The sequence below is a fragment of the Scyliorhinus canicula genome, chromosome 4 (assembly GCF_902713615.1).
Source record: "Scyliorhinus canicula chromosome 4, sScyCan1.1, whole genome shotgun sequence".
NCBI lineage: Eukaryota > Metazoa > Chordata > Chondrichthyes > Carcharhiniformes > Scyliorhinidae > Scyliorhinus > Scyliorhinus canicula.
Genome location: NC_052149.1, coordinates 138,730,272 through 138,753,591, shown reverse-complemented (window position 1 = coordinate 138,753,591; position 23,320 = coordinate 138,730,272). Strand labels below are relative to the sequence as shown.

General features: G+C 48.9%; 1 protein-coding gene across 1 annotated transcript in view; it reads right to left on the bottom strand.

Moving 5' to 3' along the window:
* The window catches only part of lman2 (lectin, mannose-binding 2), an 82,113-nt gene that overhangs the window by 57,831 nt on the left and 962 nt on the right, over positions 1–23,320 (bottom strand). Inside the window, exon 2 of the mRNA XM_038795254.1 lies at positions 5,913–6,031. Coding sequence (XP_038651182.1) covers positions 5,913–6,031 — 119 coding nt within the window. The remainder of the gene's footprint in view (positions 1–5,912; positions 6,032–23,320) is intronic.

Here is a 23,320-nt window from a genome sequence, read left to right as displayed (position 1 = left end):
AGTCTTGGGAAATGAAGCTGGGCAAGTGAATAAAGTAGCAGTGGGGGACCATTTTGAAGATAGCAACAATAATATAGTTAGTTTTAGCATCATTAAGGAAAAGGACAAAGCCAGAACAGGGGTAAAAGTTCTAAATTGGGAGAAGACAAATTTCACCAAGGTGAGTTATTGAAACTGGATACAGCTATTAGAAGGAGACACTGTCACATCAGTGGGAAGCATTCAAAGGTGAGATTCTATGGGCACAGTGTGGACATGTCCTCCAAAAAAATGGGTGGTACTGGCAAATCTAGAATCCTCTGCTTATCCAGAAGCAGACAGACCAAGGTAAAACATAAAAACAAAGCTTGTGAAAGCTTATGGAAATCACAAAATACTTAATACCTTCAAAAAACGGGAGTAGAGAAAGTACAAGTCTGAAGTAACAATTGAAATTAGGAAAGCAAAGAGAAGACAAGAAAAAAAATTGGCAGGTAAAATGAAAGAAAATCCTAAAATGTTTTACCAGCACATTTAGAGCAAGAGAATAACTAAGGAACGGGTAGACCCTATCAGAGAAGCATGTGGCAACTTGTGGGTTGATTCAGAAGATGTGGACAAGATTCTCAATAAGTACTTTGTCTGTGTCTTCACTAAGGAGGAGAATGATGGCAGCACAGGGAGGCAGCACAGGGAGGAGATGGGGCCCTCAGTTTGGTCCCAGATACAGAATAACCATAAGTTTGCCCCGGGCAAGGTAGATGGTGGGTTCCGAAGCTGGCACCGGGTAGGAATTAGGAGGCTGGGGGATCTATTCATTGACGGCACTTTTGCCAGCTTAAAGGCACTGGAGGAGATATTGGGGTTACCCCTGGGAAATGCATTCAGCTACATGCAGGTTCGGGCGTTTGTCAGGAAGCAGGTAGGAGAATTTCCATTGCTGCCTGCCCGAAGGATACAGAACAGGGTGATTTTGGGTGTGTGGGTCAGAGAGGGTAAGATCTCGGAGCTGCAGGAGACGGAGGAGTTGAGGGGCAAATGGGAGGAGCTGGGTGAGGAGCTGGATGAGGGCCTGTGGGCTTACGCCCTGGGCAGGGTCAATTCCTCCTCATCTTACGCCAGGTTCAGCCTGATCCAGTTTAAAGTGTTACACAGGACGCATATGACAGGGGCGAGGACGAGTAAGTTTTTTGGGGTGGAGGACAGATGTGCGAGGTGTTCGGGGAGCCCAGCAAACCACGCCCATATGTTCTGGGCATGCCCGGCGCTTGCGGAGTTCTGGAAGGGCTTTGCAAAAGCTATGTCCAAGGTCTTGGACACTCGGGTAAAACCGAGTTGGGGGATAGCGTTATTTGGGGTATCGGAGGATCCGGTAGTGCAGGAGTCGTAAGAGGCCGGAGTTCTGGCCTCTGCCTCCTTGGTAGCCCGGAGAAGGCTCTTGTAATTGTGGAGGGACGCAAAGCCCCCAAGTGTGGAGGCTTGGATCAAAGACATGGTGGGATTTCTTAGGTTGGAGAAGATAACGTTTGCCTTGCGAGGGTCCTTGCAGGGGTTCTCCAGGCGGTGGCAACCTTTCCTTGACTTTCTCGCAGAATGTTAGGTGGAGGTCAGCAGCAGCAACAGCGGCGGGGGGGGGGGGGGGATAAACTTTGAATAAATACATTTTTTTTGTTAAAAGAAAGTACCTATAAAATCTGAAACCTTCATCACCTAGAACAAGGGCAAAAGCCAGAAGGCACAGAGGATACTAAATTCTTGACCTGCATTCAAGAGAACCTTTTCTTTACCCTACACGTAACAAGCCCAAAGAATGAGGTGTAAACCTAGATTTAGTCTTGGGAAATGAAGCTGGGCAAGTGAATAAAGTAGCAGTGGGGGACCATTTTGAAGATAGCAACAATAATATAGTTAGTTTTAGCATCATTAAGGAAAAGGACAAAGCCAGAACAGGGGTAAAAGTTCTAAATTGGGAGAAGACAAATTTCACCAAGGTGAGTTATTGAAACTGGATACAGCTATTAGAAGGAGACACTGTCACATCAGTGGGAAGCATTCAAAGGTGAGATTCTATGGGCACAGTGTGGACATGTCCTCCAAAAAAATGGGTGGTACTGGCAAATCTAGAATCCTCTGCTTATCCAGAAGCAGACAGACCAAGGTAAAACATAAAAACAAAGCTTGTGAAAGCTTATGGAAATCACAAAATACTTAATACCTTCAAAAAACGGGAGTAGAGAAAGTACAAGTCTGAAGTAACAATTGAAATTAGGAAAGCAAAGAGAAGACAAGAAAAAAAATTGGCAGGTAAAATGAAAGAAAATCCTAAAATGTTTTACCAGCACATTTAGAGCAAGAGAATAACTAAGGAACGGGTAGACCCTATCAGAGAAGCATGTGGCAACTTGTGGGTTGATTCAGAAGATGTGGACAAGATTCTCAATAAGTACTTTGTCTGTGTCTTCACTAAGGAGGAGAATGAGGAGGAGTGTGAAATATTAGACACAATAACGACCACTGCCACATAAAAGGACAAGAGCAGCAGATACCTGGGAACCCCACCACCTGGAGGTCATGCTCCAAGTCACTCACCATCCTGACTTGGAACTATATCGCCATTCCTTCACTTTCGCTGGGTCAAAGCCCTGGAATTCCCTCCCCAACAGCACTGTAGGTGTACCCAAACCTCAGGGACTGCAGCGGTTCAAGGCGGCAGTTCACCACCACCTTCTGAAGGGCAACTGGGGATGGGCAATAATGCTGGCCTAGCCAGTGATGCCCACATCCCGTGAAATAAAATTTTTAAAAGGCATTGTCAGAGAGGAAGTACTGGAAGATGGATCTTGAAAATGTTTAAATCACGAGCCAGGTAGATTGTATTCCAGGCTGTTAAAGAAACCAGGGAGGAACCAGTGGAGGCGCCGAAGATCATTTTCCAATCCTCAAGGTGCCAGAGGTCTGTGAATGTTGTACCATTATTTAAAAAGGGTGCGAGGCAAAGGCCAGAAAATTATCAGTCGGTCAATCTGACTTTGGTGGTGGGAAAATTATTTTAAACAATTCTGGGACACAGGATAAAATGTCACTTAGAAAAGCACAGATTGATCAAGGATAGTCGGCAGGGCTATGTAGGGGAAGATTATGTCTTGTTAATTTTATAGAATTCTCTGAGGAAGTAACAAGACGGATGGATGAGGGTAGTGCAATAGATGTTGTCTACATGGATTTCAGTAAAGCATTTAACAAGGTCCCACATGACAGACTGGTCAGAAAAGCATGCATTACAGGGGATGGTTGGAATCAGAATTGGCTCAGTCACAGAAAACAAAGGGTAATAGCCGATAAATCATTTTGCGAATGGAAAACTGTGTCCAATGGTGTTTCACAGTGCCCAGTCTTGGGGCCATTGCTATTTTTATTGTATATATTAATGATTGAGACTTAAACGTAAAAGGCACACAAATTTGCCATGTAGTTAACAGCAAAAAGGACAGCTGTTGACTCCAGAATTATACATCATATCAATGGTTTGATTGAATGGGCAAAGAAGAGGCAAATGGAATTCAATCCAGAAAAGTGTACGGTAATGCTTTGGGGAGGGCAAACAAACCAAGGGAATACTCAATAAATGAGAAGGTATTGAGAGTTCAGTGAATGAGACCTTAGAGTGCATGCCCACAGGCCCTTGAAGATGAAAGGACTGCTAGACTGGTTTAGCACAGTGGGCTAAACAGCTGGCTTGTAATGCAGAACAATGCCAGCAGCGTGGGTTTAATTCCCGTACCGGCCTCCCCGAGCAGGCACCGGAATGTGGTGACTAGGGGCTTTTCACAGTAACTTCATTGAAGCCTACTTATGACAATAAGCTATTATTATCAGAAAGTAGTCAAAGTAGTAGGCAGCACGGTAGCATTGTCGATAGCACAATTGCTTCACAGCTCCAGGGTCCCAGGTTCGATTCCGGCTTGGGTCACTGTCTGTGCGGAGTCTGCACATCCTCCCCGTGTGTGCGTGGGTTTCCTCCGGGTGCTCCGGTTTCCTCCCATAGTCCAAAGATGTGCAGGTTAGGTGGATTGGCCATGATAAATTGCCCTTAGTGTCCAAAATTGCCTTAGTGTTGGGTGGGGTTACGGGGTTATGAGGATAGGGTGGAGGTTTTGACCTTGGGTAGGGTGCTCTTTCCAGGAGCCGGTGCAGACTCGATGGGCCGAATGGCCTCCTTCTGCACTGCAAATTCTATGATAATCTATGAAGAAGACATATAGAAATTTATTTTCTTTATTCCTTCATGGGATGTGGCAACCACCAACTTAGGCTGTCCCTAATTGCCCTCAAACTGAGTGGCATTTTAAGAGTCAACCACATTGTTGTGGGTCTGGAGTCACATGTAGGCCAGACCAGGTAAGACTTCCTTCCTAAAGGACATTAGCAAACCAGATGAGTTTTCACTACAATTGACATAATTAGACTTTTAATTCCAGATTTTTTATTGAATTCAAATTTTACCATCTGCTGTGGTGGGATTCGATCCCAGGTCCCCAGAGAATTTCCCTGGGAGTCTGGATTACTGGTCCAGTGACAATATCACTACGCCACCGCCTACCCTAAAGAATGCTTTCCATTATTTGGCAAGGTACTGATTCTAAAATCAGAATGCAATGATCGAACTGTATAAAATCTGGTTAGGCCACAGCTGGAATTGTGTACACAGTTCTGGTAACCAAATTACAGGAAGGACATAATTACTCTGGGGAGAGTGCAGAGGAGATTTATAAGAATATTGCCAGGGCTTGAAAATTACAGCTATGAAGAGAGACTGGATAGGCTAGGGTGTTTTCCTTACAATTGAGGTGGCTAAGGGGTGACCTATTTGAGGTGTACAAAATGATGAGGAGCCTAGATTTTTTAAAATAAATTTAGAGTACCCAATAATTTTTTTCCCCAATTAAGGGTCAATTTAGTGTGGCTCATTCACTTCACCTGCACATCTTTGGGTTGTGGGGGTGAAACCCATGCAGAAACGGGGAGATTGTGCAAATTCCACACAGAGAGTGACTCGGGACCAGGATCGAACCCGGGTCCTCAGCGCCGTAGGCAGCAGTGCTACCACTGCGCCACCCCGAGGGGCCTAGATATGGTGGATGGGAAAGACTTGTTTCCCCAGCTGAAGGGTCAATTACCAGGGGGTGTAGATTTAAGGTATTTGATAGAAGGGTTAGAGGGGACTTGAGGAACATCTTCTTTACCCAGAGGGCAGTGGGTGTCTGGAGTCCACTGCCTAAGTTGGAGGTTGACGCCAGAATGATCAAATCATTGACAAGGTATCTGGACCTGCATGTGAAGTGCTGTAACCTGCCAGGTGATAGACTAGGTGCTGGAAAATTGATTAAGATTAGCAACTTTTTCCTTTTTTTCCTCTTTTTTTGGCCAGCACAGGTACAACAGGCTGAATGGTCTCTTGCTGGATCATAAATTTTACAAGTTTCTACATCCTGACTGAGAATTATGTCACTACTCCTTCAAGGTCACTGGGTCAAAATTCTGGATCTCCCTTTCCTATCAGCACTTTTGGTGCACCAACAGCAGATTGGGTACAACAGCTCAATAAGGCAACTCACTATTTTCCTCTGAAGAGCAATTATGGATGCACAATAAATGCTGGCCTTGCCAGCCAAGTCCACGTCCAGTGAAGGTATATTAAAAACAATCTTGTAACTTCCCAAAATGGCAAAGGGTTAGTGTCACCTACAACTGTCCTCCTGATGTTGGCATGTGCATCTTCTAGCAGGGGTCAATGACAAGAGGTGAGATACAGGAAACCTTCTGGAATATCTTCCCTCCAGCTCCAATGCTGACGTCAAATGTAAATCTTACATCTACCTAGCTGAATAACACCTTCACACAACAGACCAGTACTGTTTCCTATTACCACTTACAACTCGGTTCCAGATTGATCCTACTTTACTGCGCTCATCAGGTGTTAGGCGGATGTAATGACCTGTCAACATGGTGCTCCCACCAAAATCCCATAGCGGCATAGAACTCGAGCCCACTCCTGCAGAAAGACACAAAAAGGGTGTTAGACAAAGGAAATAACACAAAGCTTCTCACAAAGAATACATCATTGATCTTGGTTGGGGTCGCTGCAAGGATATTCTCATTAACCTTGAGAGTGCTGCTGAAATCCGAGTCAAAGAGGCAGTTTTCAGGAGGCTTGTGAAGGCAGAAATGGAAGCCTATGAGGTGATTGAAGTCAGCAATAGATGCTAGAGTTGGGGGTGTGGTAGTGGAGGTGGTGGTTGTGGTGAGAAAGAAAATACAGTGAAAGAGGGAGATAAAGAAAGAGAGGAAAGGAAAGGAGAAAATAAAGATAGAAAGTGAGCATGAGAAAGAAAACTCCCATATGCCACGTTAGTCCACTCTTTGAAGATAGTTCTGTCTAGACAACAATGCCTGGTCTCCGCAACTGGTCCACGGCAGACACCATCTCCATGGCCCTACACTCGTTGTCGAGATGCTCCAGGGATAAGGACTCCTACATCAGACTCCTATTTATTGACTACAGCTTCGCCTTCAACACCTTAACCCCAGCCAAGCTCACATCAATGCTCCAAAATGTAGGACTTGGCTCCTCACTCTGCAACTGGATCCTCGACTTTCTGATCTATAGACCACAATCAGCAAGGATAAACAATAACACCTCCTCCACGATAGTCCTCAATACCGGGGCCCCGCATGGTTCCGTACTTAACCCCCTACTATACGCGACTGTGTGGCAAAATGTGCGCCAACTCCATCTACAAGTTTGCTGATGACATGACTGTAGTGAGTCGGATCTTGAACAACGACGAGTCAGAATACAGGAGGGAGATAGAGAACCTAGTGGAGTGGTGTAACGACAGCAATTTCGCCCTCATGTCATGTGAGAGTACCGTTAAGAAATGGGTGTTTACTACTGCAGTGATGTCAGAGAGTGGGTGGAGCTGGGCTGTCTGTCACTTTTTACTATTGTTTTAGGCTGTTTGCTGCAGGGTGTGTTTTAGTTTCGTTTTCAGAGCTGGATAGCTGCAGTCACAGCCAGAAGGGGTATTAGTCTCTCTCTCTATAATCTAAAGACTGTAAATCAATGCTTTCATGATTTAAAACTAATAACTGCTCTCAGTAGTCACTTTAACCTGATGTGCTTCTGATTAAAAGGTTGTTTTTAAAGTCTTATGGATGTTAAAAGGACAGCTTAAGGATTACTTAGTGCTGTATTCTTTGGGGGTTGTATTTGAATGAATGGTTGCTAAAATGTTCACTGTATGTTTTAAAAAGGTTAACTTGAGTTCATAGAATAAACATTGTTTTGCTTTAAAGAATACTTTTCCATTTCTGCTGTACCACACCTGTAGAGTGGGCCGTGTGCTCCCCATACCACAATCTATTAAAAGTTGTGGGTCAGGGGCAGCACAGTGGCGCAGTAGGTTACCCCTACTGCCTCACGGCGCCGAGGTGGCAGATTCGATCCCGGCTCTGGGTCACTGTCCGTGTGGAGTTTGCACATTCTCCCCGTGTCTGCATGGGTTTCGCCCCCACAACCCAAATATGTGCAGGCTAGGTGGATTGGCCACGCAAAATGCCCCTTAATTTGAAAAAATGAATTGGGTACTCAAAATTTAGAAAATAAAATGTTGTGGGTTAGGTGAACTCCATGATACACTTTGGGGTTCTCTAAACCCTGGCCAATAACACTCAGCAAAACTAAAGAGCTGGTCAGTGACTTCAGGAAGCAAAGTAGAGCAGCACGGTGGCGCAGTGGTTAGCACTGCACCGAGGTCCCAGGTTCGATCCTGGCTCTGGGTCACTGTGTGTGGGGTTTGCACACTCTCCCAGTGTTTGTATGGGTTTTGCCCCCAGAACCAAAGATGTACAGGGTAGGTGGGTTGGCCATGCTAAATTGCCCTCTAATTGAAAAAAATGAATTGGGTACTCTAAATTGTTTTTCTAAAAAGGAAGCAAAGTACTGTACACACCCCTGTCTGCATCAATGGGGCCAAGGTAGTGATAAGTGACAGCTTCAAATTCCTAGGTGTACACATCACCAAAAATCTGTCCTGGTCCACCCACTTCGACACTATGACCAAGAAAGCACAACAGTGCCTATACTTTCTCAGGAAACTAAGGAAATTCGGCATGTCCACACTGACCTTTTCCATCTTTTATGAAATGAAAAAATGAAAATCGCTTATTGTCACGAGTAGGCTTCAATGAAGTTACTGTGAAAAGCCCCTAGTCGCCACATTCCGGCACCTGTCCGGGGAGGCTGGTACGGGTGCACCCTGTCCGGGGAGGCTGTTACTGGTGCACCATAGAAAGCATCCTATCTGGCTGCATCACAGCCTAGTATGGCAACTGCTCGGCCCAAGACCTTAAGAAACTTGAGAGTTGTGAACACTGCCCAGTCCATCACACAAACCAGCCTCCCATCCACTGACTCTAGTCTACACTTCCCACTATCTTGGGAAAGCAGGCAGCATAATCAAAGACCCCTCCCACCTGGCTTACTCAATCTTCCAACTTCTTCCATCGGGCAGGAGATACAAAAGTCTGAGAACATGCATCAACAGATTCAAAAACAGCTTTTTTCCCACTTATACCAGACTCCTAAACAACCCTCTTATGGACTGAACTGATCTCTTCACATATCTTCTCTACTGAGTCGTACTGCTCTCCTGTATGTTTCACTCGATGCCTGTGTCTATGTATTTACATTGTGTATTTTATGTTTGCTCTACGTATTTTCTTTTCATGTACAGAATGATCTGTCTGAGCTGCACGCAGAACAATACTTTTCACTGTACCAGTTACAAATTGCAAAATTCTTGTAGTATTAAATCTGTCACCGAAGTGCACTGGTACTAGTCCTCCAGAAGTAAATGACACTTAAGCGAACAATACTGTACACTGCACCTCTTGAATTTTGCTGTCGTGTCATCCAGTTGCTCCCAGTATTTGTAAACAGACATCAATTCACCACCTATTGGGGTTGGATTGGATTGGTTTATTGTCACGTGTACCAAGGTTGCATATTCCATGGAATCTAGATGATTAAAGGTGTTTTGTTCTTTGTGTAAGACATTAAGGAGAATTGACAGGCTAGATAGAAACTATTCTAGATGGTCAATAGTCTGAGACCACACTGAATAGCCCAACAATAGAAACAAAAAACCTGGAAAAACCCAGCACGTCTGGCAGAATCTGTGGAGAGAAACAGAGTTTATGTTTCAAATCGAATATTACTGTTGGATTAAAAAAACTAACTTTGTTATTCCCTCCACAGATGCTGCCAGGCTTAAGTTTCTCCAGCGTTATTTCAGGTTTCCAGCATCTGCAGTATTTTGCTTTATTTTAGCCCAAACATTAGTTGCTGAAGGGTATGGGTTCCTGTGGAACTGCAGCCTAAGATCAGCCCATGCAAAAGTACAGAAAGAATTTGCATTTACAGAATATCTTTTTGATTTTTGAATTACTTCCTCAACAAGTAAAAGTAAATAAGTAAGATCTACCTAGCCTATACCCCTTCAATTTATTGCTGTCCATGTGCCAGTCTGTACCAAACAATATTCCAGTTTATAAATCATAGAATTTACAATGCAGAAGGAGGCCATTTGGCCCATCGAGTCTGCACCGGCTCTTGGAAAGAGCACCCTACTTATGCCCATGCCTCCACCCTATCCCCGTAACCCAGTAACCCCACCTAACCTGTTTTGGACACCAAGGGCAATTTGGCATGGGCAATCCACTTAACCTGCACATCTTTGGACTGTGGGAGGAACACGGAGCACTGTAGGAAACCCACGCAGACACGGGGAGAACGTGCAAACTCCACACAGTCACCCGAGGCCGGAATTGAACCTGGGTTCCTGGAGCTGTGAGGCAGCAGTGCTGCCACTGCGTCATCCCAATTATTGCTGGGGTTGGTTAAGAATACAAGAAAAATGAACTGAGGAAGGAAATCTGGCCCTTTTTACCACAACTCCACCGTTCTGCATTATACCTATAGCTCATAAGTCCCTTACAACATAAGCGTCTGTTGACTTGGCCTTGAATGTACTTAACAACTGAGCGTCCACAACCCTCTGAGATGGTGAATTCCAAATATTCAAAGCCTTTGGAGTGAAGAAATTTAACATCTCAGTTTGGTGTCCCCTGGTTCTAGACTTTCCAGCCAAGAGAAACATCCTATAAAATTCTTGGATGTTTGAATGAAATGACCACACATTCTTCCAAACTCTAGAGAATACAGACCCAGTCTCCTCAATCTCCCCTCACAGGACAATATCAGTATCTCAGGAATCAGTCTGGTGAACCTTCACTTCACTCCCTCTGTGACCAGTAGCATATCCTACCTTAAGTAAGGGGAGCAAAATTGCACACAATAGGTGTGCTCTCACCAAGGCTCTTATAGAATTGCTACAAGACATGTTTACTCAATACCTCCTGCAATAAAGGCCAACATACATGGCTGGAGCACAAGAGTATCCCAACATCTTAGAGAGTGTTCTGCTGTTCAATGTAGCAGTTACAGGACTCAAAACTTGATACTCTTGTACTTCTAAAGCAGATATTCAGTACTTGCCAATGTGCATGCTTAAAATGGGTTCTCACTTATATCATTTAAAAGCAGTAAACCATGAGCCATCCGGATTAACACCAATTTCAAAGTTACTAATTACAACATCTTAAATGCTCAGCTTATTTTACACAGTGACAGCCAACAAGTTGTCGGGATTTTTAAAATGTATATTTTTATTCAAGGCATTTTCATATATACATAATATATATAGAACACATCAGTTCAATAAACAACCACAACCCTCCGACCCCCCCCTGACACCAATACCCCACCACCCCCATTTTAACCCTTTAACCCATACCAGCCCCCACCCCGACTGACCCCTCAATCCTTCTTAAATAAAAATCGATGAATGGTTTCCACCTCTGGGAGAGCCCCTCCACCGACCCTCGCAAAGCGAACTTGACCTTCTCCAGCCTCAGGAATTCTGCCGGGTCGCTCACCCACACTCTCGCTTTCGGCAGCTCCGAGTCCTGCCACCCTAGAAAAATCTGTCTCCGGGCTATCAGGGAGGCAAAGGCCAAAACATCGGCCTCTCTCACCCCCTGGACCCCAAGGTCTTCCGACAACCCAAATATCGCCACTTCTGGACTCGGAACCACCCCATACACAATATCTTAGACATTGTGTTCAAAAACCCCAGCTAAACTCCCTCAGTCTTGGATATGTCCCGAACATGTGGACGTGATTCGCGGGCAGGTTCGATTCCCGGCTGGGTCACTGTCTGTGAGGAGTCTGCACATCCTCCCCGTGTGTGCGTGGGTTTCCTCTGGGTGCTCCGGTTTCCTCCCACAGTCCAAAGATGTGCAGGTTAGGTGGATTGGCCAGGCTAAATTGCCCTTAGTGTCCTAAAAAATAAGGTTAATGGGGGTTGTTGGGTTACTGGTATAGGTGTACGTGGGCTTGAGTAGGGTGATCATTGCTCGGCACAACATCGAGGGCCAAAGGGCCTGTTCTGTGCTGTACTGTTCTAATTCTAATTCTCACACGACGAGGATGTGTTCATCTTCCTCATGGCCTCTGCCCACATCCCACTCCCCTCCCAGTTCCTCCTCCCATTTACAATTAATATCCCCCGCCAGGGCTCCCTCCCATTCCATCAATTCCTTATAGATAACCAACACCTTTCAGTCCCCTATTTCATCCTTCGATAACAAATTATCCTGCAGCCTCATGGGCAGCAACCCAGGAAAGGACGGCACCTCTCTCATGAATTTCTCATGAAAGGGGGGGGGGGGGGGGGGTGTTCAGGATTTCATGAATTTCTCATGAAATCCTGAACCTGCAGGTACCTAAAGCCATTCCCCCGGGCATCTCTTCCTCCAAGTCCTCCGGCCCCGCAAACACGCTCCGATAAACAAGTCCCCAAAGCGCTCAATTCCCCCCCCCCCCCCCCAGTCACCACCCTTTAAACCTTGCATCCAGCCCCGTTGGCACAAACCTATGGTTGTCGGATAACAGTGCCCACATCAAGGCACCCTGCAAATGGTGCCCGTACACCACGACTGGGCTCGTGGAGTACCTGGCCGGCAAGAATGGTAAAGGCTCCAACAACAAAGCACTCAAACCCTTTCCCCTATACGATGCCGCCTCCACACCGACCCCTCCTCCACAGCCCACTTACGCACCATTGTAATATTCGCCAACCCACCCATACAAACCCAGAGATCAGCCCAATGACTTTTTAAAAAAATGACTTGGGGACAAAGACAGAGGGGTTCGGAAACACAAACAGAAATCTCAGCACCACCGTCATTTTCATTGTCTGCACCCGCCCAGCCAGCAATAGCGACAACACATCCCACCTCTTAAAATCCGCCTTCATCTGCTCCACCAGTCAAGCCAAATTCAGTTTATGCAGCTGGGCCCAACTCCACGCCACCTGGATACCCATATATCTAACGCTCGCCCCTACCACCCTAAACAGCAACTCCACGAGTCTCCTTTCCTGCCCACCAACATTAATCGGGAACACTTCACTCTTTCCCATGTTTAGTTTATATCCAGAAAACCAGCCGAATTCCCGCAAATCTCCATAATACCTCCAATGCTGCCCACCAGGCCCGAGATATATAGAACAGTACAGCACAGTACAGGCCTTTCAGCCCACAACGTTCTGCTGACTATTTATCCTAATCTAAGATCTACCTAGCCTATACCCCTTCAATTTACTGCTGTCCATGTGCCTGTCCAAGAGTCGCTTAAATGTCCCTAATGACTCAGACTCCACCACCTCTGCTGGCAGAGCATTCCACACACCCACCACTCTCTGTGTAAAGAACCTACCTCTGACATCTCCCCTGTATCTTCCTCCAATCACCTAAAAATTATGTCCCCTCGTGACAGCAATTTCTGCCCAGGGGAGAAGTCTCTGGCTAGCCACTCTATCCATGTCTCTCATCATCTTGTACACCTTTATCAAGTCACCTCTCTTCCTTCTTCACTCCAGTGGGAAAAGCCCTAGATTCCTCGACCTTTCAGTCCAGTCAGCATCCTGGTAAATCTCCTCCTCACCATCTCCAAAGCATCCACATCCTTCCTATAATGAGGCGGCCAGAACTGAACACAATATTCCAAATGTGGTCTAACCAGGGTTATCCACATATAGCGAGACCCTATGTTCCATCCCCCAGTGGGTAACCATCCCCCCCACTCAATCCCTCTCCAAGCCCTCAACGCCCTGAGCACAGCTCTATCACCAAGGCAAAAAGCAGCAGGGAGAGCGGGGACCCCTGCCTCGTCCCTCGGTGTAGCCCAATGTACCCCAAACTCACTCGATTCGTCCACACACTCACCACCGGCGCTTTATATATATCATGGAAATGTCCCTTTAAGAAGTGTGTTTACCTAATAGCTGCAGAGATGTCATTGGGTGGGTGGAGCTGAATGGTGTTTCTGGGTTTTACTTTCGTTTTGAGCTAGAAGCTAGCTGGGTTTTTGGTTTTGTTTTCAGTTGGGAGCTGCATTCAAACAAGAAGGTGTATTTTGATCTCTCTCTCTCTCTGTATGCTAAAGAATGTCTTCAGACACTTGATAATTTAAAAGTGATAGCTTTCTGTAGTGAATTCAAACCTGTTGTCTTTGTTAAAAAGGGTATTGGACTTATGGATGTTGTTAGGAAAGTTATTAAGGGTTACCTATGGAGTATTGTATCGGTTGGGATTATTTGTGTTGGTAGTTGATAAACTGTTTACTGTGTGTTTATAAAATGTTCACTGGATTCATAGAATAAACATTGTTTTGTTTAAAAATACTGAAGGCCTCTGTTGCATAACACTTGGAAAGTGGTCCCTTGTGCTCCCCATAACCAAAATCTATTCAAAGTCGTGGGTCAGGTGAACTCCATGATATACTTTGGTGTTCTCCAAAACCTGGCCCATAATATATAGCAGCCAGACCCAATCCACAAACCTCTGCCTGAACCGCCCCAGCGGCTCGAACAAATACATCCGATATAAAGCCTTCTCCCTGTCCATTGCTTCCACTACCTCCTGACTCTCTGAAGACACCCTTGATTACATTGAGTAGCTTCCGCAAATTCGCCAGCAACTGCCTACCCTTCAAAATCCATCTGATCCTCGCCTATTACCCCCCAGCACACAGTCCTCAATCCGCAATACACACACCTTCGCCAATAACTTGGCACCTACATTCAATAACAATATCGGGCGGTACGGCCCACACTGCTCTGGATCCTTAGCGTTCTGTAAAATCAGGGAAATGGATGTCGGAAATGTAAGGGGAAGTTGCTCCCCCCCCTCTCCCATGCTTTCACCAGTAATGGCGCCAGGTCAAACCAAACTATTTATAAAACTCTACCGCAAACCCATCCGCCCTCTGGGCCTTACTCGCCTGCGTCGCCCCCAAACGATCCTCAGCCCAATTGGGGCCCCCAGGCCTTTATCCAGCCCCTTCTCCACCATGGGGAACTCCAACCCATCCAGGAACTGCCACATTCCTTCCACCCCAGCCAGGGGCTCCCGTACAGCCTTCAATAAAAGGCCTCAAATACCCCATTCTTGTCCTCACCTGTCCTCACCCCCAAAGAACCTACTCATCCTAGTCCCGGACATGTGGGCCCGGTGCAGCACCTTAAATTGGATGAGACTAAGCCTCGCACATGAGGAGGAAGAGTTGACTCTCTCCAAGGCCTCCGCCCAAGTCCCGTCCTCAATCTGTTCCCCGAGTATCTCCTCCCATATAGCCTTCAGCTCCTCCACTGACGACTCCTCCACCTCCTGCATTACCTTATAGGTGTCAGACACCTTCCCCTCTCCTACCCACACCCCCGAAAGCACTCTGTTCATCGTCCCCTGCGAGGGCAGCAAAGGGAATCCCTCTACCTGTCGCCTAGCAAACGCCTTTACCTGCAGGTATCTGAACATGTTCCCTTGGGGAAGGCCAAATTTATCTTCCAGTTCCCCCAGGCCCGCAAACCTCCCGCCAATAAACAGGTCCCTCAATTTGCTGATGCCCGCCCTTTGCCACCCCCTGAATCCCCCATCCGTGTTCCCCGGGATGAACCGATGGTTGCCACCCAGTGGAGCCTCCATCGAGCCCCCTGTTTCCCCCCGATGCCGTCTCCACTGTCCCCAGATTCTTAGGGTCGCCGCCACCACCGGGCTCGTGGTAAACCTCTTAGGGGAGAGTGGCAACGGTGCCGTTACCATGGCACCCAGGCTCGTACCTCTACATGACGCCATCTCCATTCTTTTCCACGCAGCCCCTCCCCCCTCCATCAGCCATTTACGCACCATTGACACATTGGCTGCCCAATAGTACCCCAGAAGGTTGGGCAGCGCCAGCCCGCCTCTATCCCTTCCTCGCTCCAGGAACACCCTCCTCACTCTCGGAGTCCCATGTGCCCACACAAAGCTCAGAAAACTGCCGGTCACTCTCCTAAAGAAGGCCCTGGGGATAAATATGGGCAGGCACTGAAAAAGGAACAAGAACCTCGGAAGCACCGTCATTTTGACGCCAACGACAATGGCAGCATGTCCCACCTCCTGAACTCCTCCTCCATCTGATCTACCAGTTTGGTAAAGTTATGCTTGTGGAGAGTCCCCCAGTCCCTGGCCACTTGCACCCCCAGGTACCTAAAGCTCTCCCCTGCCCGCCGAAGCGGGAGCCTACCAATTCCTTCCACCTGGTCTCCAGGGTGCACCACAAACACCTCGCTCTTGCCTAAGTTTAATTTATAACCTGAAAAGGTCCCAAACTCGGCTAGCAACTCCATCACTCCCGGCATCCCTCCCACCGGGTCCGCCACATACAGTAACAGGTCGTCGGCATACAACGACACCCTATGTTCCTCTCCACCTCGCACCAAGCCTCTCCACCTCTCTGAATCTCTCAACGCCATCGCCAGCGGCTCGATTGCCAGTGCAAACAACAAGGGGGACAGGGGGCAACCCTGCCTGGTCCCTCGGTAAAGCCGGAAGTACTCCGACCTCCTCCTATTCGTGGCCACGCACGCCATCGGGGCCTCATATAGCAGCCGTACCCATCTAATGAACCCTTCACCAAATCCAAACCTCCCCAACACCTCCCATAGGTACCCCCACTCCACTCTATCGAAGGCCTTCTCCGCATCCAGCGCCACCACTATCTCTGCCTCCCCCTCAATCGCCGGCATCATGATGACATTCAGCAATCTCCGCACATTCGTGTTCAGCTGCATTCCCTTCACAAAACCTGTCTGGTCCTCGTGCACAACCCCTGGCACACAGTCCTCTATCCTGGTGGCCAGGATTTTTGCCAGCACTTCAGCATCCACGTTGAGGAGAGATATGGGCCTGTATGAACCACACTGCTGGGGGTCCTTGTCCTTCTTTAAAATTAACGAGATCAGCGCCCGCGACATCGTCGGAGTCAAAGTCCCCCCTTCCCACGCTTCGTTGAGTGTCCGCACCAGCAAGGGGCCCACTAGGTCCACGAACTTTTTATAAAATTCCACCGGGAACCCATCCGGCCCCGGTGCCTTCCCTGACTGCATCTGCCCGATCCCCTTAACTAGCTCCTCCAGCTCAATCGGCGCACCCAGCCCCTCCACCTTCTCCTCCTGCACCTTCAGGAAAGAAAGCCTGTCAAGGAACCTCTCCATTCCCCTCCTCTCCCCCGTTGGCTCCGACCGGTACAATTCCCCGTAAAAGTCCTTGAAGACCTCATTTACCTCTATCCCCTTCCGCACCACATTCCCACTCTTGTCTCTCACTGCAGCAATCTCCTTAGCCGCATCCCGCTTACGGAGCTGATGAGCCAGCATCCTACTCGCCTTTTCACCATGTTCGTACACTGCCCCTTGTGCCTTCCTCCACTGTGCCTCCGCCTTTCTAGTGGTCAGAAAATCAAATTTAGCCTGCAGGCTGCGCCTCTCCCCCAACAGTCCCTCCTCTGGTGCCTCTGCATACCTCCTGTCCACCTCCAGCATCTTTCCCACCAGTCTATCCCTCTCACTCCTCTCCGTGTGCCCGGATGGATATCAGCTCCCCACGAATTACTGCCTTCAGGGCTTCCCAGACCATCCCCACCTGAACCTCCCCTGTATCATTCACCTCAAGGTACCCCTCAATACTTGCCCGGACCCTCCTACACACCTCCTCCTCCGCCAACAACCCCACATCCAACCGCCACAACGGACGTTGGTCCCGCACCTCCCCCATCTCCAACTCTATCCAACGCGGAGCGTGGTCGGAGATTGCAATGGCCGAATACTCGGCCTCCTCCACTCTCGGAATCAGTCCCCTACTCACCACAAAGAAATCTATCCGAGAGTAGACCCTATGTACGTGGGAGAAGAAAGAGTACTCGCGTGCCCTCGGCCTCACAAACCTCCATGGGTCCACTCCACCCATCTGATCCATAAACCCTCTCAGTACCTTGGCTGCCGCCGGCCTCCTACCCGTCCTAGAGCTGGACCGATCCAGTGAAGGATCCAACACCGTATTGGTTCCAACATCCCCCCTATGATCAGACCTCCCGCCTCCAGATCCGGGATCCATCCCAACGTACGTCTCATAAAGCCCGCATCGTCCCAATTTGGGGCATACACACTAGCCAGTACCACCTTCTCTCCTTGTAGCCTGCCCCTAACCATAACATACCTACCCCCCTTATCCGCCACCACCTCCGATGCCTCAAACAAAACATTTTTCCCCACCAGAATCGCCACTCCCCGGTTCTTCACATCCAACCCAGAGTGGAAAACCTGCCCCACCCATCCCTTCCTCAGGCGGACCTGGTCCGCCACCCTCAGGTGGGTCTCCTGAAGCATTGCCACATCCGCCTTTAGCCCCTTCAGGTGAGCCAGTACCCTCGACCGCTTCACCGGCCCATTCAACCCTCTTACATTCCAAGTGACCAACCGGATCAGAGGGCGTCCCGCCCCCCTCCCCCGTCGGCTAGCCATAGCCCGTCGACTGTCCGCCCCAGGCCAGCACCCCCTGCTCGACCCCGTCCCCATAGCGACAACCCCTCACCTCTGTCCCCCCAGCCCCCACCAGCTCCTTCTTGACCCTACCAGCAGCAACCCGGTATTCCCCTTACCCCCTCTCCCTTCCCCCCCAGGCTGGGAACCCTCCCAGCCGCGAACCGTCCTCCATTGTACTTCCGTGGGTCAGCTAACTTCTGCTGACCCCGGAAACTCCTGCCAATAGCCCGACCCCTCCCGAAGTGGGATCATCCCCCAATCTATCCCTCCTCCTTGCACAGCTCCAGCGCGGGGAAGAACCAGTTAAGGCCCCGCCTCCCCCGTCACCGTCTCCACCCCCCAGCCCCGCAGCGCGGGAAACCAGAGGAAAGCCCGCGCTTTCGCCCTGCCCCACCACACCTTTCTGACGCAGCTCCCAAATATCAGCCCCACTCCATACCCCCACTCCGACATAGAATACAACATACCCCCCCCCGACCCTCCCCTCAAGATACACAGCCCAAACAATGCCCCACAGCACAAAAACAAAAACGTAGCAGAACAACCCCTCCGTAAATAACCATATCAAAATTGCAAAAGTACTAAAACAAGAAGAAAAAAAAAAGAAAAAGAGAACACAGCAACAGCAGAATCCAGCACTAATATCTTACAGCCGACCTCGCAACCCCCAACCCCTAGTTCAAGTCCAGTTTCTCCGTTCGCACGAAGGCCCACGCCTCCTCCGGGGAATCGAAATAATGGTGCCGGTCCAAATAAGTTACCCACAGGTGCGCGGGCTGCAACATTCCGAACTTTATCTTTTTTCTATAAAGCACCTCTTTCGTCCGATTAAATCCGGATCGCCACTTAGCCACCTCCGCACTCCAGTCCTGGTAGATCCGCACTACCCCATTCTCCCAATTGCTGCTCTTACCTTCTTGGCCCAGCGCAGCACACACTCCCGATCACTGAACCGGTGGAACCTCACCAGCACCGCACGCGGGGGGTTCATCTTCCTTGGGCCTCCTGGCCAGCACCCTGTGCGCTCCCTCCAGCTCAAGGCAGATGGAGAGACCCAGCCCCCACTAGCGAATTCAGCATTACAGCCACATAGGCTGTCAGGTCCGATCCCTCCAGCCCCTCCGCAAGGCCCAAGATCCGCAGGTTTTTCCGCCTCATGCGGTGATCCAGCTCCTCGAAGCGTTCCTGCCACTTCTTGTGGAGTGCCTCGTGCCCCTCCACCTTACTCACGAGGACCACGGCCTCCTCCTCTCGTTCAGTGGCCTGCGTCTGCAACTTCTCGATGGCAGCACCATGGGTGGACTGAATCTCTGACAGCCTTCCGTTCGTTTCCTGCAGAGAGCTCAGTACTTCATCCTTGAATTCTTTAAAGCAGCGCAGGAGATCAGTTTGTTGCTCCTGGGCACAGAGTCTCCATTCCTCTGGAGCTCTGTCAGCGGCCATCTTGGATCCCTTCCCCCGTTTTTTCTGAGGAGCTGCTGCTGTTTTTTCCCCCTTTCCACTCCGAGTTCGAGGCATGGACTGCAGGGAAAGTCGTTCAGCACACCTTCCCCCACCGGGAGACGTCGAAAAATTTCCGTTTTGGGCTCTCAAAAGAGCCGAAAAATCTCTTTAAAACGGGAGCTCCCAAATGTGTGGCTTACTGCTCCATCACAGCCACCGGAAGTCCACCCTTATTATCTCTAACTCTACTGATCTCCCTCGCCATTGCCTGTTTCCCCAAATGATGGATCAAACTCCTGCTCGCTTTTCCCCTGTACTCATACACTGCCCCACCGCAACTATCCCACTGCCTTCCCTGTAGTGACTAACCCTAACACCATCTGAAGCCTCTGCCTCTCCTTCAACAACCCTGCCTCCAGAGCTTCCAAATACCTCCTGTCCACCCTCAAAATCTCATCCACCAGCTTTGCCCTCTCTTCCCACTCCGTCTTCTCCCTGTGCATCCAAATCGAAATAAACTCCCCTCCAACTACAACCTTGAGTTCTACCCACAACGTGACTGCTGTGACCTCCCCCGTGTCATTCAACTCCACATAGCCCCAATAGAAACCTGCACCTGCTCACGCATCTCCTCATCCGCCAGCAACCCCACGTCTTACCTCCACTGTGGCTGTTGAGAGTCCCCCTGAACCACCCACAAATCCACCCAGTGAGACGCGTGGTCGGAAACCACAATCGCTGATTATACTGAGTCGGCCACCCCGGCCAGCAATGCCTTGTTCATCACAAAAAAGTCAATCTGGCAGTACACCTGGGAGAAGTATGTAACTCCTTCTAGCAGTCTCCCAAACCTCCACGGGTCCACCCTCTCCCCACGTGCTCCATGAGCCCCCTCAGCTCTCTAGCTACTGGCCAACACCATCAGTGACTTGGGACTCGACCGGTCCAAGCTTGAATCGATGACCGTATTGAAATCACCCCCCCCCCCCCGTAATAAACTGACGTGAGTCCAGGTCCGGAATCTTCCCCAACACCGACCTCATAAAATCCTCGGGCATCCCAATTCGGACAGAAACTTTTACTAGAACTGCCAACATCCCCTCCAATTTCCCACTGACCATCACATACCTACCCCCCAGGTTGGCCACAATGCTTCCCACCTCAAACATAACTCTATCGGGGCTGGTTTAGTACAGTGGGCTAAACAGCTGGCTTGTAATGCAGAACAATGCCAGCAGCACGGGTTCAATTCCCGTACCGGCCTCCCTGAACAGGCGTGGAATGTGGTGACTAGGGGCTTTACTTTAAGCCTACTTGTGACAGGAAGTTATTATTATCTTATTGACCAACACTGCCGCTCCCTTTGTCTTCACATCCGGTCCTTAATGAAACACCTGCCCCACCCATCCCTTTCTCAACCTTGTCTGATTCCATCTTCAGGCGAGTCTGCTGCAAAAATACCACATCCGCCTTCAAACTCTTCAAATGAAGGCGGCAAGGTGGCGTGGTGATTAGCACTGCTGCCTCACGGCGCCAAGGACCCCGGTTCGCTCCCGGATTATGGTCACTGTCCTTGTGGAGTTTGCATGTTCTCTCTGTGTGTCTCACCCCTACAACACAAAAAGATGTGTAGGGTAGGTGAATTGGCCATGCTAAATTGCACCTTAATTGGGAAAAAAGAACTGGGTACTCTAAATTTTATTTTTTTTTAATTCTTCAGATGCGTGATCACAAGTGACCATTTCCCCTGCCGATCAGCCATATCTCCCTTTATGAGCTTGGGTCATTCGCCCCACAGATGTCTACCGCCATCGAGCCCTTCCCAATAGGCCATACACCCCGGATCATCCCAACTGCCACCACCCAAAGAGGAACAAAAGGCACACTCACCATCACTGCTCCCCCACCAAGACCTGCCCCGATATACTCACCCCCAGACACTTTACAAAGCACACAAATCTCCAAAGTTCAATGTCCTCATTCTTCCCAGTCCATTGTCCCTCAAAGTCCGTCGCCTCCTCCAGGAATAGAGCTCCTGTTTCTGGAATGTCACGCACAGACGGGCCGGGTATAAAATTCCAAACTTTACCCCTTTCTCAAAGAGGGCAGCATTTATCCAGTTGAACCCAGCCCTCCTCTTCTGCACCCAGGCCTTGGAAGACCCGCAGTTCATTCCCTTCCCAGGTACACTTCTTGGTCTGCGTCGCCCATCATAGGATCTTTTCCTTATCCAAAAAGCGACGCAGCTGCACTACCATCACCCTCGGCAGCTCCCCCACCTGTAGCCTCCTCCTCAGCGCCCTGTGCGCTCGGTCCACATCGAGAGGCCAATCAAAGATCCCCTCCCCATCAACTTCCCCAGCACACTCGCCACAAACTCCGCACCTTCATTGCCTTCAGGCATCCCAACAATTCTCATGTTTTGCCTCCTGGAGCAGTTCACCATGTCCTCCACCTTCTCACTCAGCTCCTTCTGCTTTCCCACATCACTCCCAACTCCGCCCCAGCGGGGCCATCTGCCCCTCATGCTACCCCACTACCTCCTCCACTTTCTGATTTGCCTAGTCCTGGGAATCCAGCCTGTGCTCAACTCGCTCAATCCCAGTTCTCAATGGCCACCACCTTGGCCATGTCATTCAGGGCCTCTTTCCTCTGCTGCTGGAACTAGACATTGGGATTTTAACACAAGGATTTTAGTTAGAAAGCATCTTAAAAGTGAAAATATAATGAAAATAATCAGCCTGGATTTCAAACAGCAGAGTCAAACTTGACTAACTTCATTAAATTATTTGGAGAAGTTAAAGGAATATTCGGGGGGGGACTAACAAGGCAAGGGAATACACAATGACGGTAGGACATCAGGAAGTGCAGAGGGACCTTGGGTTCATGTCCAAAGATCCCTGAAGGCAGCAGGTACATAAGGTGGTTAAGAAGGCATATGAGACACTTGCCTTTATTAGGCATAGAATCCGAGAGCAGGGAGGTTATGATAGAGCTGTATAAAGTGCTCATGAGGCAACAGCTAGCGTACTGTGTGCAGTGGTAGTGGCGATGGTGGTGGTGGCGATGGTGGTGGTTGGGGGGGGGGGGGGGGGGGGGGGGGGGGGGGGGGGGGACCTGATTGAGGGACATAAAAAAGACAAATAGAAATGAACTTCTCCCCTCAGTTGAGGAGTCAATAACGAGGGGTTTAGAAGGGATTTGAGGAGAAATGATTTCACCCAGCGGTTGGGAATGTGACACTCTGCCTGAAAGGGTGGGAGAGGCTGGAACATTCACAACATGTAAGAAGCATGTAGATGAGCACTTGGCATGCTATAGTATACAAGGCCATGGGCCAAGTGCAGAAAAATGGGATTAGGATAAGTGCTTGACAGGCAACGGCGACACGATGGGCTGAAGGGCTTGTTTTTGTGCTGTAAAACTCTAACTCAATGACAACAGTAATGCAGTGGACACAATATATTTGGATTTTCAAAAAGTCTTTCATAAGGAACTACATAATGGAGTTTTGACCACAGTCAGACATGTGTATCAAGTGGCACAATGGATAGCAAAGCGACTACCATCCAGGAAACCTAATGGGGTTAAAGTAGCTACTCAGGTCTGTGGAAGGTGGGTAGTGATTTTCTACAGAGATCAGTGCTGGAACTGTTATTCACTATTTACATAACTGGATTGGATTCAATTGAAGATCATTGAATTTACAATGCAGAAGGAGGCCATTCAGCTCATTGAGTCCACACCAGCCCTTGGAAAGAGCACCCCACCCAAGCCCACACCTCCACCCTATCCCCGTATCCTCAACTAACCTTTTGGACACTAAGGGCAATTTAGCATGGCCAATCCACCTA